We start from the raw sequence: 17,584 nt of genomic DNA on the forward strand, positions 1-17,584 counted from the left end.
AAGGCAGGAGGAAAAGGGCATGACAGAGGATGAGGTAGTTGGATGGTATCACCGACTTGATGGATGTGAGCCTGAGCAAGCTCTGCGAGCTGGTGAAGGGCAGGGAAGCCTGACGTGCTGCAGTCCATGGGGTTGCAGAGTTGGGCATGACCGAGTGACTGAACTGAACTGAGGGGAAGAAGTTCAGCCTGGATTGTGTACCTCTAAAGTACAGAATTCAAACATGAAGCATTAGTGGGTGAGAAAGATAAAAAGTTTCCTTTAGGCCAAGCTGCAAAAGGTGGGACCTACTGATCTGAAGAGTTTGGGTTTAAATCTGTGGATGATGGAGAATTCTTAAATGTGCTAAACACGAGAACACTGCTCAAGAATGGTCATTAAGGAAGATTATCTGATAGTATTGTTCTGGGTATGTCGTAGCGCTTGTAATCTCCATATGCTAAATATAAAAAAGCATACAATTCTGCAGCTCAGGATATTGAACTGAAAGGAGCATAGACTAAGTCTGCCTCACTTAGAGAAAGCTTTTCCTCACTCATTTTTCTCTCCCGTCCCCTCCCAATTTGAGAGTACACACTTAGTATGTTAACTAGAGGGAGTTGCTGACTTCTGTATCAGGATCCTGTTTAAATCACTGAAATAAATGTATTCTGAGTACATACTCCCTTAACTTTTTGTGTTAAAAGAAAAGAGTGGAGGTAGAGAGAACACTGAGTAGGCATTTAGATATGTCTAGACTTGGGCAAAAAAGCGTCTGAAGGGGGATGATGACAACGGTCATGGAAAACAGTGGAAAATTGGTTGTGGTGACTGATTGGTTTATTAAGACTGAGTGGAGCTCCGCTTAACTCGAAAGTTTCAAGCTAGTTCATTAGGAGTAAAGTGATCCATTGACAGAGATAAGCCAATTGAGACGCAAAGTTGATTTCTTTGAAAATACATAAATTCTGTATTAGACGTGTTTAGTTTAAGGTGGTAGTCTTAGGCAGCAATCGAGGGAATGGAGGCTGGGTTTAGCAATAGAAATTTTTAAGTATTCTTACCCATTCAGGTTTGAAAATAAGGTTGAGAAGAAGACGGGAGTAGCCAGCAAAAACTTGAACGGGTTTGTTTGAAACACAAGGTAAATTAGAATGATGCTGTCCTATGACAACCAGGAGAATAGAGTGCTTTGAGAAGCGAGGGGGTAAGAAGAATGGATGTAGGGAAAAGGATGTTGAATCTGGTGACTGGGAGATTTCTGGGGATTTATAAGGTTACCACTTTTACTAGAGGGGCTTCCCAGGTGCCTCAAGTGGTAAAGAATCTGCCCACCAATTCAGGGTCCATGGGAGGCCTGGGTGTGATTGCTGGGATGGGAAGATCCCCTGGAGGAGGAAATGGCAACCTACTCCAGTACTCTTGCCTGGAGAATCCCATGAACTGAGGAGCCTGGCGGGCTGCAGTCCATGGGGTTGCAAAGAGTCGGACAAGACTGAGCATGCGCAGGCACATACACTTTTACTAGGAGGGTCAAAAGTCCGATTCCAGGGGAGTTGAGAGAGAATGAGCTTTGGGGCCAAGAAAGTGGAGCACAGCAGTGAGCCGCAGTGATAACGGTAGGACTGTATCTTGAGGAAACAGTGCTAATTTTGAGGTTAGTTATCTACATTTGTGTGTTGAATGTTTTGCCTTCTTGAAGGCAGAAATGATGCCTTCTACTTTTTCTTTAATACCCTTGTGTAGTATCCTACCTATAGAAAGCGTATATATTAAATGTATAGATTAGTATTTTTTTTTTTTTTAAGATGTTGAGAACTCTCCTCCTTTGTACATAGAAGGGAAGGGGCCAGATGAGAGGGAAAGATTGGAAAAGCTAGAAAGATTGAAAATACCTGAGAGGGCTTATCACTAGTCTTGGTGGCAAGGAATATAGAAGGCAGAGGCTGGAGAAACAGGCTTTGCTAAAGTTGTTGTCCCTGGATTCAGGAGTAACTTAATCCTAGATAAGCGGTTTTGTGAGTTTGGTTGTATCACTTAACTCCTTTCTTAACTTGAGTTTTCAGAAAGAGAATGGTAGTATTTATCTTAAATACTCATGAGGGATAAATGAGTAAAGTGTCTATTGTCCAGAATAGTATCTATTACAAATGGTAAAAGTCTAGCAAGTGTTAGTGATATTCATGGTGCTGATCACAAGAAAGGGTGAGAGATTGGAAATTCATAATCAGACATTACTTGAACATCATTTGGGAAAATAGATCTTAAAAGAAGGCCATATTTGGGGATTCCCTGGTGGTCTAGTGGATAGGATTCTATGCTTTTGCTGCTAAGGGCCCAGGTTCAATCCCTGGTATGGAAATGATCCCGTAAGCCACGAGGCATGGCCAAAAAAAAAAAAATTGCTATATTCATGTGAATTCAACTGAAATTCCATATAAGGATTTTTCTTAAGTCTTCAGTCAAAATTAATGAAAACTTTTATGTTTTCTTATTTCAGAGCTAATATAAATTCATTTGTAAATGTTAGATAATACATTATTACAAAAGAGAATAAAAAATCACCTGTGATCCTACTTTCAAATATTAGTCAGGTACTCTGTGTCCTTGATTCCTCATATAAACTTTCCACTTTCCACTTTAGTTGGGCCTTTTTCTCCTTGTCCCCAGAATGTATATTCTGTATGAATGCTGAATAATGTCTTTTTATCTTTAATACTTGGATTCACTACTCATAATTTCATTTGCTTGTGCTGCAACATATTTTTCTATTCTAAACTAAGAGAATAGACTTCTAATTATGATCTAAAGAGTATGTACATAATTAATAAGAACCAAATTTAGAATAGACACTAGAATTTACTACAGAGTCTGAATCTAAGAGGTATATGATTCAGTTCAGTTCAGTCACTCAGTCATGTCCGACTCTTTGTGACCCTGTGGACTGTAGCACACCAGGCTTCCCTGTCCATCACCAACTCCTGGAGCTTACTCAACTCATGTCCATTCAACGATCTCATCCTCTGTCATCCCCTTCTCCTCCTACCTTCAATCTTTCCCAGCATCAGGGTCTCTTCCAATGAGTCAGTTCTTTGCATCAGGTGGCCACAGTATTGGAATTTCAGCTTCAACATCAGTCCTTCCAATGAACATTCAGGACTGATTGCCTTTAGGATGGACTGGTTGGATCTCCTTGCAGTATATGATTGTGTCATGCCTATTTTTACAATGATATAGCAACATGAAAATATCTTTTATGAGATGAAAGTTTCAGAATTGATGTTTTGTGGAAAAGAATTAGCAAATGTAAGCTTGTGTTTTTGTTAAATACATTTGAACTTTGCAAGAGGTTTTTTAAAATATATATGTAACTTTATTTATTTATTTTTGGTTAAACTGGGCCTTTGTTGCTGCTGAGGTTTTTCTCTAGTTTTGGTGATGGACGCTACTGACTAGTTGAGGTACATGGATGTCTCATTGCAGTACTGGCTCTTGTTTCAAGCTCTAGGGTGTTCAGGTTTCAGTAATTGCAGCATGTGGGCTCAGTAGTTTTGGCTCCCAGGCAAGAGCTCAATAGCTGTGGCACACGAGCTCAGTTGCTCCACGGCGTGTGGGATCTCCCCAGATCAGGGATTGAACCTATGTCTCTTCCGTTGGCTTTCGGATTCTTTACCACTGAGGCACCATGGAAGCCCTGAAAGAGGTTTTAAAGTTTTACTTTTGCCAAAAGCCTTCCTATAAAACATATAAGGAAAAGATACCTGAACATAACTAAGCTTATATATGCTTACCAAATGATAAACTGTTTGGGTTATTTTCGATCACCACACTCACCATAATATGACTGTTTTTTGAATTGTATAAGAGCTTAAATAATTTTTAAAATGAGATCACTCAAATCTGTGGCATGGAGTGAGAGTTTCTACTAAGCCGCGTTGGCTCATACAGAATTGTCTGAACTCGACAGGACGTGTGCCCCAATAAATGTTCTCCTAGCTCTGCTGTTTTAGAATGAATGTAGTAAAAATTTTATAATTGGAAAAAAAAAGAAATCTACTTATAATTGCTTTTTGTTTTCTATTTCAGGTTGCAGACAGTAGGTTGCATGCCTCCGCCTGTGTCTTCTGCGGTGATATTAACCAAGGCAGTTGGTGGAAACGAGGTGAGTCATGGGGCTAGCTTTTTTAAACATACGTGGGTGCTATCCTTTTATTTTATATTTTATTTTATGACAAAGGACTCATCACAGAAAATGCATAACTATAGCAGCTTATGAAAGAAGTGGGTAGATTCATGTGTTAGAAAGAAGCTAAAATTGACAATAATGAGTGGAATTCAGGATTTCAAGGAGAAGAGCAAGGGAGGTGAATGAAACAGATAGGTCGTGATTTTTCTATTTCAGTGAGCAATGAGGAGACAGAGGACAAAGAATCCAAGCCAAGGGGCTTTTACATCCAAGACTCGTGAACTGAGGACACCCGCTATGGCCATTCCTCAGCTCTTAAAAATATTTAGGGCAAACTACGGTCATGGAAAAAGGGTCAGTAAAAGTTTAATGGCAGGTGAAGATGGTATTAAACAAGGAGAAATGACGCCAGGTTTTTAAGATGAGTTCAGAGAAATTATCCTGGGGAACCGTAGCCAAAGAGGAGTGCTTATGTATCGGGATGGCAGTAGTCCATTGTGGGAGCTGCTTATAGGTGGTTCTTCTTGGCTGAGAGGCCCTGCGACTTTGTACCAAGGGACTCTGCTTTGTAGTCGCTTATTTCTCCTGATATCTTATCATTCAGAAAAGAATACAAATTTAAACATTTTTTAAATGATTCATGTATTTTTGGCTGTGCTGGGTCTCTGGTGCTGCGTGGACTTGCTCTAGTTGCAGCGAGCCGGGGCAGTTCTCTGGTTGTGGTGCTGGGACTTCTGGTTGCCGTGGCTTCTTTTATTGCAGAGCATGGGCTCTGGGCGCCTGAGCTTCAGTAGTTGCAGCGCAGGGCTCAGTAGTTACGGCTTTCGGGCCCTACAGCTCGCGGTCAGGAGTCGTGGCACACAGACTTAGTTGCCCTGCAGCACGCGGGATCCTCCCAGCCCAGGGATTGAACCTGTGTCCCGTGCGTTGGCAGGTGGATTCTTAACCACTCGACCGTCAGGGTAGTCCAAGAAAAGAATACTTTTGAATGAGGCAGGATAAATGTAATTTTAATTGGGGGATAATTGCTTTGCAATATTGTGTTGTTTTCTGTCATATATAGGCATGAGTCAGCCATAGGTATACACATATCCCCTCCCTCTTGAATCTCTCTTACCTCCCACGCTCATTGTGATTTTTATTTAATTTGTGTTACCCAGTGACTAATAATGGTGAGCATTTTTATCTTTCCATGTGCTTATTTGTTATCTGTGTCTTCTTTTGGGAGATTCTACTAAAATTTTGCTTTTTACAAAATTGAGTGTTTTGCTTTCTTATTGATGAGCTTTGAGAATTCTATATTCTGGATACAAGACCTTCATTATATATATATATATATATATGCTTTGTAAATGTTTTTTCCCAGTCTGGTTTGTCTTTCATTTTCAAAGCAGTGTCTCTTGAAGAGCAGAATGGTGGTGAAGAAACTAATAGGTGGTTGGATTCTGTATTTATTGAGTTGGCCAAAAAGTTCATTTGGGTTTTTCCGTAATGTATTTTGAAGGCACAGGATATGCTGATGGATTTGGATGTCGGGTGTGAGAGAAAGGGTCGAGAGTGACTTCAAGGTTTTGACTGAGCAGCTGGAAGGATGGAGTTTGCTGACGTGGAGAAGAGTGCTGTGTGGCAGCAGAAATGTGGGGTTGTTTAGTCTGGGTAGCCACAGTATACTGTGATAACTAAGAACTGCAAAATCTCAGTTAAGCATAAAGGGTTATTTCATGCTAATGGTACCTGTCCCATGTGGGTCAGTGGGAAGATCTTTGCCATTACTAAGGAAACCTGGTTAGTGGAGGCTTATGTTTTGAAGGTACATCATCTGGATGGAGCACAAAGCATTTTAGGTGTGCCATAACAGAGATAGAGAGATTCAGTTCAGTTCAGTCACTCAGTCTTGTCCGACTCTTTGTGACCCCATGAATCGCAGCACACCAGGCCTCCCTGTCCATCACCAACTCCCAGAGTTCACCCAAACTCATGTGCATCAAGTCAGTGATGCCATCCAGCCATCTCATCCTCTGTTGTCCCCTTCTCCTCCTGCCCGTAATCCCTCCCAGCTTCAGGGTCTTTTCCAATGAGCTTAGAGAATCACAAATAGACTTTGTATTTTTCGGTTGGAAGTGATATGTGGTGCTTCTGCTCACATTACACTGGCCAGAACAAGTCGTGTGGCCTTACCATATTCCTGTGCCCTCAAGGAGAGGGCAACTGGATTGATGAACACTTGTAATGTCAGCCATATGGTAAACATGGAGAACTGGTTGTTGTTGTTGTTGTTGTTGTTGTTGTTGTTGTTTTGGTATGTTGAGATGCCTATTACATATCCAGCTGAAGATGTCAGTGAGCAATTATAGATACAAGGGTTGATAGTTGAGAGACTGGCCTAAACCTGGAGATGTAAATTAGGGCATCATCAATGAATAAATGATATTTAAAGCCAAGATTGTGTATGAGATTCTGTAGACAGAAAAGAGCAAAGGTTCAAGGATGGAGCCTGGGGACCCTCCAACATTAAGAGGTTAAGGCAATGAGGAATAACCAGCAAAGGCAACAGTGAGAGTATAATTAATGAGACTGAAGGAAAAACAAGAGAGCATGGTATCCAGGAAGCCAGGTGAAGAAGGGGTTTGAAGGAGGAGGATGTGATGAGTGGTGTCAGCTTCTGACACCAGTGCTTCCCAGATGGCGCTTGTGGTAAAAAACCTGTCTGCCAGTGCAGGAGACTTAAGAGACTTGGGTTCGATCCCTGGGTAGGGAAGATGCCCTGGAGGAGGGCATGGCAATCCACTGTAGTATGCTTGCCTGGAGAACCCATAGGCAGAGAAACCTGGTGTGGTACAGTCTATAGGGTCCCAAAGAACTGGACATGACTGAAGCGGCTTAACATGTATGCATGTCAGATTCTGCTGATGGGAGTTGTGTAAGTGAATTCTGAGAATTTACCATGAAATTAAGCTATGCAGAAGTTACTGTTAATCTTTAACAGGCTGGTTTTGGTAGAGGGCAGGGGCAAAAGCTTGTTTGGAGTAGGCTTAAGGAAAACAGGAAGAGAAGAATTAGAGACAAGAAGTATAGACTGTGGTGATGATGTACTTTGTGATAAAAAGGAATAGAGAAATGGGGCTATTTTTAGAGAGAGGTGTGTGGTCAAGATTTACTCTTTCAGAAAGGACAGCATTTTCTATCATGATGGGAGCTGTACAGTGGAGAGAGAGCTGTGGGTTTAAGAGAGAGTGCTGGAGCAGTTTATTTGATCAAGTGAGAGAGAGTGATGTTGGGTTATATGAGCTTCAGTTAGGAACTTAGACCATTTATTCATAATAACAGGAGGGAAGACAGAGTGCATGGCTATAGACCTGTGTAAATGAGTTGAGGGGGACACTTGGAAGTTTTATTCTGGTGCCTTTTATTTTTTTGTTGCACGTGAGAATGAGGGTGGGGTAAATGCTACTCATGTTTCAGGTGAGAGGAGAAAAGGTGGACTTGCCATGCAGATGAGAGTGAGTCACCTGGAGAGGATGCCAGTGTTGCCAGGTAGCACCAAGGACCGGCTGAGATCAAGCCCTGCCTTTAAAGTGAAGCCAGGCATCGTGGATGTGTGTTTTCTCTCAGTGTAGGAATGAAATTGGCAGATAACTAGATTTAACCAACATCTCATTATGCCAAGAGATTCTTTCAGTTGCCACATAATTAGTGAGGTAGGGAAGTTACAAAAGTCTTGGATTAGCGCCTGCTATGATTATCTATCTACTGCCTTGAAAGAATTTGAGGAAAGGGTTAATTTGTTTAACAGTGTCATTTATCTCTTTCTCAAATGACTTTTGGCAGAAGTTCAAAGATCACTGATTTTCTTGACATCAACATATGGCATTTGAACGTGTATCTACATGTTCATTCCCCAGTAGATAATTAAATTATTTACATTAATGTTGCATTTTAGTAATACTGAATTTATGTACATCTTCTTTGTCTTCTAACATTATTGGTCTAGTTCTTTAATGTTTATTATGCAGTTTCATGATTATCAGGAATTTTTGAAGTCCTGGAGAGTGAGACATAATTGTTCACAAATATTGAACACTGAGCTTCAGAAAAGAAGCTTGCAAAGTCCAATTTGGTCATATCTTCTGTTATGAAGTGAATAGACTCTTTTATTTTTATATGAAATTATGGGAGAAAATGATCTGCAAAAAGATATTAGATAATTTTAAGTTTTAAGCCGTTCTAAAATTAATTGAAGAAAATAAGGAAATCCACTAGACTATTCAGGTATGATCTAAATCACATCCCTTACGATTATACAATGGAAGTGACAAACAGATTCAAGGCATTAGATCTGATAGACAGAGTGCCTGAAGAACTATGGACAGAGGTTCGTGACATTGTACAGGAGACTATGCTCAAGAACATCCCCAAGAAAAAGAAATGCAAAAAGGCAAAATGGTTGTCTGGCGAGGCCTTACAAATACCTGTGAAAAGAAGCAAAGTGAAAGGCAAAGGAGAGAAGGAAAGATATACTCTTTGAATGCAGAGTTCCAAAGACTAGCAAGGAGAGCGAAGAAAGCCTTCCTCGGTGATCAATGCAAAGAAATAGAGGAAAACAATAGAATGGGAAAGACTAGAGATCTCTTCAAGAAAACTAGAGATACCAAGAGAACATTTCATGCAAAGATGGGCGCAATAAAGGACAGAAATGGTATGGACCTAACAGAAGCAGAAGATATTAAGAAGAGGTGGCAAGAATACACAGAAGCATTATACAAAAAAGATCTTCATGACCCAGATAACCATGATGGTGTGATCACTCGCCTAGAGCCAGACATCCTCGAATGTGAAGTCAAGCGCACCTTAGGAAGCATCACTACGTACAAAGCTAGTGGAGGTGATGGAATTCCAGTTGAGCTATTTCAAATCCTAAAAGATGATGCTGTGAAAGTGCTACACTCAATATGCCAGCAAATTTGGAAAAGTCAGTTTTCATTTCAGTCCCAAAAAAAGCCAATGCCAAAGAATGCTCAAACTACCGCATAATCACACTCATCTCACACGCTAGTAAAGTAATGCTCAAAATTCTCCAAGCCAGGCTTCAACAGTACATGAACTGTGAACTTCCAGGTGTTTAAGCTGGATCTAGAAAAGGCAGAGGAACCAGAGATCAACTTGCCAACATCTGTTGGATCATAGAAAAAGCAAGAGAGTTTCAGAAAAACATCTGTTTCTGCTTTATTGCCTACGCCAAAGCCTTTGACTATGTGGATCACAACAAACTGTGGACAATTCTTCAAGAGATCGGGATAGCAGACTACCTGATCTGTCTCCTGAGAAATCTGTATGCAGGTCAAGAAACAACAGTTAGAACCGGACGTGGAACAACAGACTGGTTCCAAATTGGGAAAGGAGTACATCACAGCTTAATATTGTCACCTTGCTTATTTAACTTATATGCAGAGTACATCATGAGAAATGCTGGGCTGGATAAAGCACAAGCTGGAATCAAGATTGCTGGGAGGAATATCAATAACTTCAGATATGCAGATGACACCACCCTCATGGCAGAAAGCAAAGAGGAACTAAAGAACCTCTTCGTGAAAGTGAAAGAGGAGAGTGAAAAAGTTGGCTTAAAGCTCACCATTCAGAAAACTAAGGTCATGGCACCTGGTCCCATCACTTCATGGCAAATAGATGGGGAACCAATAGCAACAGTGACAGACTTTATGTTTTCAGGCTCCAAAATCACTGCAGATGGTAACTGCAGCCATGAAATTAAAAGACGCTTACTCCTTGGAAGAAAAGCTATGACCAACCTAGACAGCATATTAAAAAGCAGAGACATTACTTTGCCAACAAAGGTGCATCTAGTCAAAGCTCTGGTTTTTCTAGTAGTCATGTATGGATGTGAGAATTGGACTGTGAAGAAAGCTGAGCACCGAAGAATTGATGCTTTTGAACTGTGGTGTTGGAGAAGGCTCTTGAGAGTTCCTTGGACTGCCAGGAGATCCAACCAGTCCATCCTAAAGGAAATCAGTCCTGAATGTTCATTGGCAAGACTGATATTGAAGCTGAAGCTCCAATACTGTGGCCACCTGATGCGACGAACTGACTCAATGGAAAAGACCCTGATGCTGGGAAAGATTGAAGGCAGGAGGAGAAGGGGACGACAGAGGATGAGATGGTTGGATGACATCACTGATTTGATGGACATGAGTTTGAGTGAGCTCCCGGAGTTGGTGATGGACAGGGAGGCCTGGTGTGCTGCATTCCTGGTATCACAAAGAGTCGGACACGACTGAGTGACTGAAGTGAACTGAACTGAACTGAAAATACTGTTATAAGGTAACTGAGGGTAGGCTATTGTTGAAATAGATGTAAGGGAGGCTTACTCTTTTGTACTGTATATTAGTAAAATCTTATCTAAGGACAGAAGGAGAAATTTTTGGTGCCTGTACATGAAAAGAGTGAAAAGTTGAGTCCAGTGTTGTGTGCCACTAGGTGAAGATTTTGATTCTATTCTCTGTGATTGTCTGCTCTGCCTTGTACACAGCAGCTCTGTACCCACACCAGTACATGTCCTGGGTACATTTCCATGTTGCCGTGTTCTTTTCAACTGACCATCCTTTGCCGTGTTTGTACATGGAAGAAAACATTTTTCCTTCTAGATCCTGTTATTTCTTGACATTGACTTTATGATCTCACATACTTATATATACATCTTTAATACTTATATTTAGCATATGCTCTCGTGGGTTAAAACGTGTCACTGTGTGGCCTATTTCTATTTAATGCTTTGGGGGATGTATGCAGATACAGTAGTGTCATTTGAAATGATTCTGTTCATTTATTTTGTAAAGTTGTTATATAATTTAGGAGGAATTTTTTTCTGTTACTTATATACCTCTCATTGTAAATGCCTTTTCCATAAGATTGGTGGTTATAGAAAAGGTTTTGTCATGAGTTGAAAGTTATTGCATCCCTTAAACTCACCTCTTGTCCTTTGGTGAGAATAGCCTTATTACTTTTTGGTAAAATTAAAGAACAATTTCTGTTTTGATAACTTACATTGTTGTTGTTTCAGCGAGCCAACTATAATCATTCCAGTGGCCGTGGGCACTCGGCGTGTGTGCAGAGCAGTGCGTGCAGGCTAGAACGCCAGCACGCCCTTGAAGTGTTAGAGGGAGACTGTTTAAGGGTGTAGCTGACTGAGAGTCTCATTTTGTGGCTTTTAAATTTTAAATTACTTTCATTTAAATATTAGAAACTTGGTTAGCTTCTTTTTTGTGATTGTAATTTATTCATTCCGGTGTTTGAAATGTGATTTTTCAAACTCCAGAGTAGTAGGGTATGCGGTTCACATGGTCTGATTGGTGGTGATGGTGATTATGTGTGTGTATGTATGTGTGTGCATGAAGTTTTAGTTCCTTTTTTGAATAATAGAGAAAGTGATGACTTGGTGAACCCTATTTTCATTGTCAGGTATAAAAAAGAAGATAGATCAAAATGTTCTCTCTTCTATTCTAACTTGTGAGACATAGGATAAACACATTTTCTTTACATGGTTTTTTTCGCTCCAAAAGCCCTACATAGGTTTTAAGCCTTATAAGATTTGCTAAGAGAATCATTGCACTCAAATTCGAGTAACTTCTACCTTTTAGTAACTACCACAGGGATTTCTTAAAGTTTCTTTAAAAAAAACAAAACTGGAAAATAATTTCCTGAGTTTGGAAAGTATTATGTGGTTTTCATATTGTTGTTACAGAAGTATTTTTATTTCATTTGACACTTATACTGTTGTTTAATGAAAAAGCAAGAGGGGTAAGTGTTTGGGAAAAGATACACTGTTTTTTTACCTTGATATTCATGTTTTTGCAAGCTGAAGAAGGGAAGGATTCAGCTAAAAGCCATTCCTCAAAATATGAAATAAATATGAGGTCTTAATTCCAGAGTAAATTTCCAAAGCTGCATAACTTTGTAAAATTGTGTGAGTTTGGGTGATGAACCAAGTAGGAGAGAAATATAATCAGGGATTTCTTCCCTCAAATATTTGAAGGAAAAAGGAAATGAAAAGCATTATAAATTGTAGACAAATCAGAGCAAGTTAGGAAGAAATTTCTAGGCATATCTGAGAGTAATATTTTATGTTAAATACTTTGTTGTCTGTGTTAAGGCTAAACCTGATCATTTGAACCATGAAAATAAGACACCATCACCACTAAAGCAGTATATTAATTATAGGCATGTTATTTATGTTGGTTTATTTTTTTGTTTGTCTTTCAAAGTGAATTCTGTAGATCGCCCACATCTGCATTACCTGGGGTGATTAGGAAAAAAAAAAATCCCTTATCTCCACTTTAGACCCGTTGAATTAAAACGTGTAGTCGATAGGCCTCAGGATTTTCATCCTTCTTCTTTCTTTCCTTTATTAAAATTATGAAATAGCATACCTACAGAAGGTACATAAAACATAAATACAGTCTAAGGCATAATAATAAACACCTCTGTGCCCACCATTCAGCTTTAGAAATAGGATATGATAGTCAGCAGTAGTTCAGCACCCTCTTCATCTAGGCAGTGCCTTCTACCATAGGGAGTCAAAAAGGGGACTAAGATTTGGGGCCTGCCTTCCAGAAAGCTTTCATGGAGTGTGATGTTACACTATTCAAAACCTCTATTTCATGGTATAAACCTCAAAAAAAATAGGCAAAACAGACTAGAATGGCTTTACATTGTCCCATATCATTAAAATCATTGTTTTTCTTCTTTAGTTTAAAAAAGTTCCAAGAGGTACCCCAAATGAGTTCAGCCTCCTTCAGCTGTGTGGGGCAGCCTGCAGTTCCATTTGGGATCTGGACTGTGTTTGTTCCTGTAGGCATGTAGGGTATCTGCTTGTTTAGTTAAGAGGGTGTGCTTCTTTTACTATAAATAGATTTAGCTGACATTTTTGTTCTATTTTAGTTAGCAGGCTGAAGGATTTTAGAACCCTTTGATAGTCATACAGAATTCTAAGTACATTTTAAAGAAAAGTTTTGATTTCAGGTATGGTACAAAGGTGACAAGTTGAAAGTGTGTGTGTGTGTGCGTGTGCGTGTGTGTGCGTGTGCGTGTGTGTGCGTGTGCGTGTGTGTGCGTGTGCGTGTGTATGTGTATGCACGCACGCACGTGTGCTTAATTTCAGCAATAGGGTTATTGCCCAAATCTCTTCAAAGAAAACTGAAGAGTGTCTCCTGAGCAAAGAAAATTATTGCATGTGGTGAACTCTTTAAGTCATTGACGAAGGTCATGGTAGTCTGAGTGTATTTAAAAAAGGTTTTCTATCTGCTTGGAAAGCAAATGAAGCACTCATTATGAACTTAAAAATTATAGCTATGAGAAGATTTTTGCTAGAGGTGAAAGATCAAGATCATCACAGCCCAAACGGAGCCGGAAAGTTCAATTTCTGGCTGATCAGCAAGGCATGAAACATTTCAGGGTTATTTTGCATTATCAGTGGGGAGTTGATCTTGCTAATCCAATGCATGAAGATAAGATTCACTGAAACATTTATAAAGGCATTTAGAGTAGATCTGATCAGCAGAGAGAAGACTTGAAGTGAGAAGGAAATCTGATCTGCCAGTCACTGTCTTAGCTTCAGCTGCCACTGGGCTTTGGTGTGCCTTGCCTTTCTCTTCTGTGAAATGGACTTGATCACTGCCTTTGCTGGGCTTCCCACGTAGCACTAGTGGTAAAGAACTTGCCTGCTACTGCAGGAGGCAGAGGAGACGCAGGTTCAGTCCCTGGGTCGAGAAAATCCCCTGGAGGAGGACATGGCAACCCACTCCGGTATTCTTGCCTAGAGAATCCCATGAACAGAGGAGCCTGGAAGATGAGAGATTGCAGAGTGGGACACAACTGAAGCAGCTTAGTACACACACACTGCCTTTGCTTGGAGTGAGAGTTTAATGGTTTTCTGGAGCAATCTTGTACAGCCTGAAAATGGATGTCAATGTTGAGCACTCTAGCAAGCTGGCCTGTTTGTACTTTCTATGCTCCAGCCATTTTTGAGGGCTCCAGAATCACTGCAGATGGTGACTGCAGCCACGAAACTAAAAGACCCTTACTCATTGCAAGAAAAGTTATGACCAACCTAGACAGCATATTAAAAAGCAGAGACGTTACTTTGCCAGTAAAGGTCCATCTAGTTAAGGCTATGTTTTTTCCAATAGTCAAGTATGGATATGAGAGTGGAACTATAAAGAAAGCTGAGTGCTGAAGAAGTGATGCTTTTGAACTGTGGTGTTGGAGAAGACTCTTGAGAGTCCCTTGGACTGCAAGGAGATCCAACCAGTCCATCCTAAAGGAAATCAGTCCTGAGTATTCATTGGAAGGACAGATGTTGAAGCTGCAACTCCAATACTTTGGCCACCTGATGCGACAAACTGACTCAATGGAAAAGGCCCTGACGCTGGGAAAGATTGAAGGTGGGAGGAGAAGGGGACGACAGAGGATGAGATGGTTGGATCGCATCACTGACTCAATGGACATGAGTTTGAGTAAGCTCCGGGAGTTGGTGATGGACAGAGAAGCCTGGCGTGCTGCAGTCCATGGCGTCACAAAGAGTCAGAAAAGACTGAGAAACTGAACTGAACTAAGCTAAACACTCCAGCCTCCTAGGCTCTCTGGGAAGTGGTAACAGTGTTCCCTCTTTGACAGATGAAAGAACAGAAGTCATAGCAGCAAGGAATTCCATGTCCATGTGCATCTTCCATTTCTACCTTTTATCTTTAGTCTCATTTTCTGAATTGGGTTAGCATTCTTACGAGCCCTTGAATGAGTTAACTGTGTTTGTTTGAAGCTGCTATACAACTGGCTTGAAACATATCCAGATTTCCCAAGATTCTTTGTGTAACTTAGAATTCCTTCATTTCTTTATGCCTCAAATTAGAATTCCTCATACCTTAATGCCTCTCAAATTGTCTTCCTTTTGTACCACTCTAACCAAATGAGTCCTCTTAATGGTTGGCTGTGGAATCTGTTCACCAAATGCAGGGGCCAGTTCTCGGTTCTCACCCTCCGTGACCTGACGGCAGCCTGTGACCCCGTGGCTACTTGCCTCCAACTTCCTTTTCCTTCCCTGACCCTCTTCTCTCCTCATTCTGCTCCTACATCTCTCATCTCTCCTTTTCCTATCTAGCTCCTCTGCCATATGAATGGGAGACTCTACCAGGGACTTGATCTTGAAACTCCCTGTTCCACATCGCTAGAGTCCTGTTTCTGACTCTTTCTATAGATGAAGTCATTTGACCTCCAGCTTTGGGTCCTGCTCTGCCTCAGATCCAAGGACCAGTCCTGATCTTGGGTAAGAAGTACTTTAAACAACACCAGCTGGACCTGCTGAGGCTCAGCATCACCACCTGTGCGGACCTTTTAGCCAAGGATACACTTGCCAGGCAATCAGAGCAGGTGTTTGATTCCCCCTTTTGCTGCTGCTCACCTAGTAGTGCTCACCAGGTAAGCCCTGGACCTCTCTGAGCCTTGGTTTTCTCATTTGAGGGGCAATAGTATTTGCATCCTTATTTCATACGTTTCCTTACAAGGATCTCATGAAATCATATGCAGAAGTACTTACAAGTTGTAAGGGAATGTATCAAGCAGGCATCAGCATTATCCTCATTGTAGAGTTTTGTCACTGATGAAATCACCTAGTTTAGAGAGTCATTATCATTGCTTCCTCAAAGTTTGCTCCAAGTTCATTCATTTACTCTATTCTTTTTTCTTCTGAACTTTTTATGTTTTATTGGGGTATAGCCACTTAACAGTGTTGTGATAGTTTCAGCTGAACAGTGAAGGGACTCAGCCATACATATACTTGTATCCATTCTGTCCCAAACCCACCTCCCATCCAGGCTGCCACATAACATTGAGCGGAGTTCCATGTGCTACACAATAGGTCTTTCTATCCACTTCAAATATAGCTGTGTGTATATGACCATCTCAAACTCCCTAACTGTTCCTTCCCTCCTGGCAGCCTTCAGTTTGTTTTCTAAGTCTGTGCGTGTTTTTTTGTTTTGTAAATAAGTTCATTGTGTCGTTTCTTTTCAGATTCTACATATAAGGGGTGTCATGTGATATTTCTCCTCTGTCTGATTTTTCACTCACTATGACACTCTCTAGGCCCACCATGTTGCTGCCAGCGGCATTCTTCCTTTCTTTTTAATGGCTGACTAATATTCCCTTGTATATTTTTACCACATCTTCTTCATCCATTCTTCTATCAGTGGACGTTTAGGTTGCTTCCGTGTCTTGGCTGTTGTAAACAGTGCTGCAATGAACATCAGGGTGAATGTATCCTTTCAGATCATGTCCTTTTTTTTTTTTTCCTGGATACATGCCCACGAGTGGGATTGCAGGGTCATCTGGTAGCTCTATTTTTCTTTTCTTAAGGAACCTCCATACTGTTCTCCATCGTGGCTGTAACAGCTTACATTCCTGCCAACAGTGTAGGAGGATTCCCTTTTCTGTACATCCTTTCCAGCATTTATTGTTTGTAGATATTTTGATGATATCTATTCTGGCTGGTGTAAGGTGATACCTTATTGTAGCTTTGATTTACATTTTTCTAATCATTAATGGCGTTGGAAATCTTTTCCTGTGTCTGTTGGCCATCTCTATGCATTCATTTACTCTATTCATTAATCACTCAAAATATATGTTGAATGCTTGTTATAGCTTCCTACATTATGGTACCTTCATATAATTTTCAGTTGAGTAAGTAATATAAAACATAAACCATAAAGTACAACATGAAGATGGGATTTAAATAAATTTACAAGATGGTGGATTTTTAAATAAATGTAACAAACTGGGTAATTCCAGTTTGTTAGTTTGTATCATAGGTCCTTAACACTTTTGTATAAATATTTCGTACTATAATATGGAATATTCATTTTAGATAGCCAAGATTACTCCCTCTGGGAATTAAAGGGCACAGGAAGTCAAATTAGTTATGGAAAGATTGCTTTGGGAATTTAGAACCAGATAAAGGGGATTGAACAGGCTTGTTGTAGGATGTTTCCTCTAAAGTGTAAAGCCTGGAAAACCATCCCAGTTCCATTCCAACTGACAAACAGACCACAGAAACAATCAGCTACCATGTGTCCTTGAACAGTTCTTCATAAACATTGGACATTTGTTATCTAGTTATTGTTCAATATCAGATTGTTTGCATATGTTATGAATAACAAAATGTTTTAATAATTCGATTTATTTCTATTGCTGCTGCTGCTGCTGCTAAGTCGTTTCAGTCATGTCCGACTCTGTGCAACCCCATAGACGGCAGCCCACCAGGCTCCCCTGTCCCTGGGATTCTCCAGGCAAGAACACCAGAGTGGGTTGCCATTTCCTTCTCCAATGTAATCAAACTTTCTTTTTTAGGGAGGTACCCTGGGT

At 40.5% G+C, this 17,584-nt stretch overlaps 1 protein-coding gene across 7 annotated transcripts in view; it reads left to right on the forward strand.

Annotated features, from left to right (window-relative positions):
* Positions 1–17,584, forward strand: part of SLC10A7 (solute carrier family 10 member 7) — a 311,030-nt gene that overhangs the window by 22,393 nt on the left and 271,053 nt on the right. For all 7 annotated transcript variants that reach the window (XM_069556753.1, XM_069556752.1, XM_069556755.1 and 4 more), the window contains one exon: positions 4,066–4,141. In XM_069556753.1, the coding sequence (XP_069412854.1) occupies positions 4,066–4,141 (76 nt within the window). The remainder of the gene's footprint in view (positions 1–4,065; positions 4,142–17,584) is intronic.

Source organism: Ovis canadensis, chromosome 17, assembly GCF_042477335.2.
Source record: "Ovis canadensis isolate MfBH-ARS-UI-01 breed Bighorn chromosome 17, ARS-UI_OviCan_v2, whole genome shotgun sequence".
Lineage (NCBI taxonomy): Eukaryota > Metazoa > Chordata > Mammalia > Artiodactyla > Bovidae > Ovis > Ovis canadensis.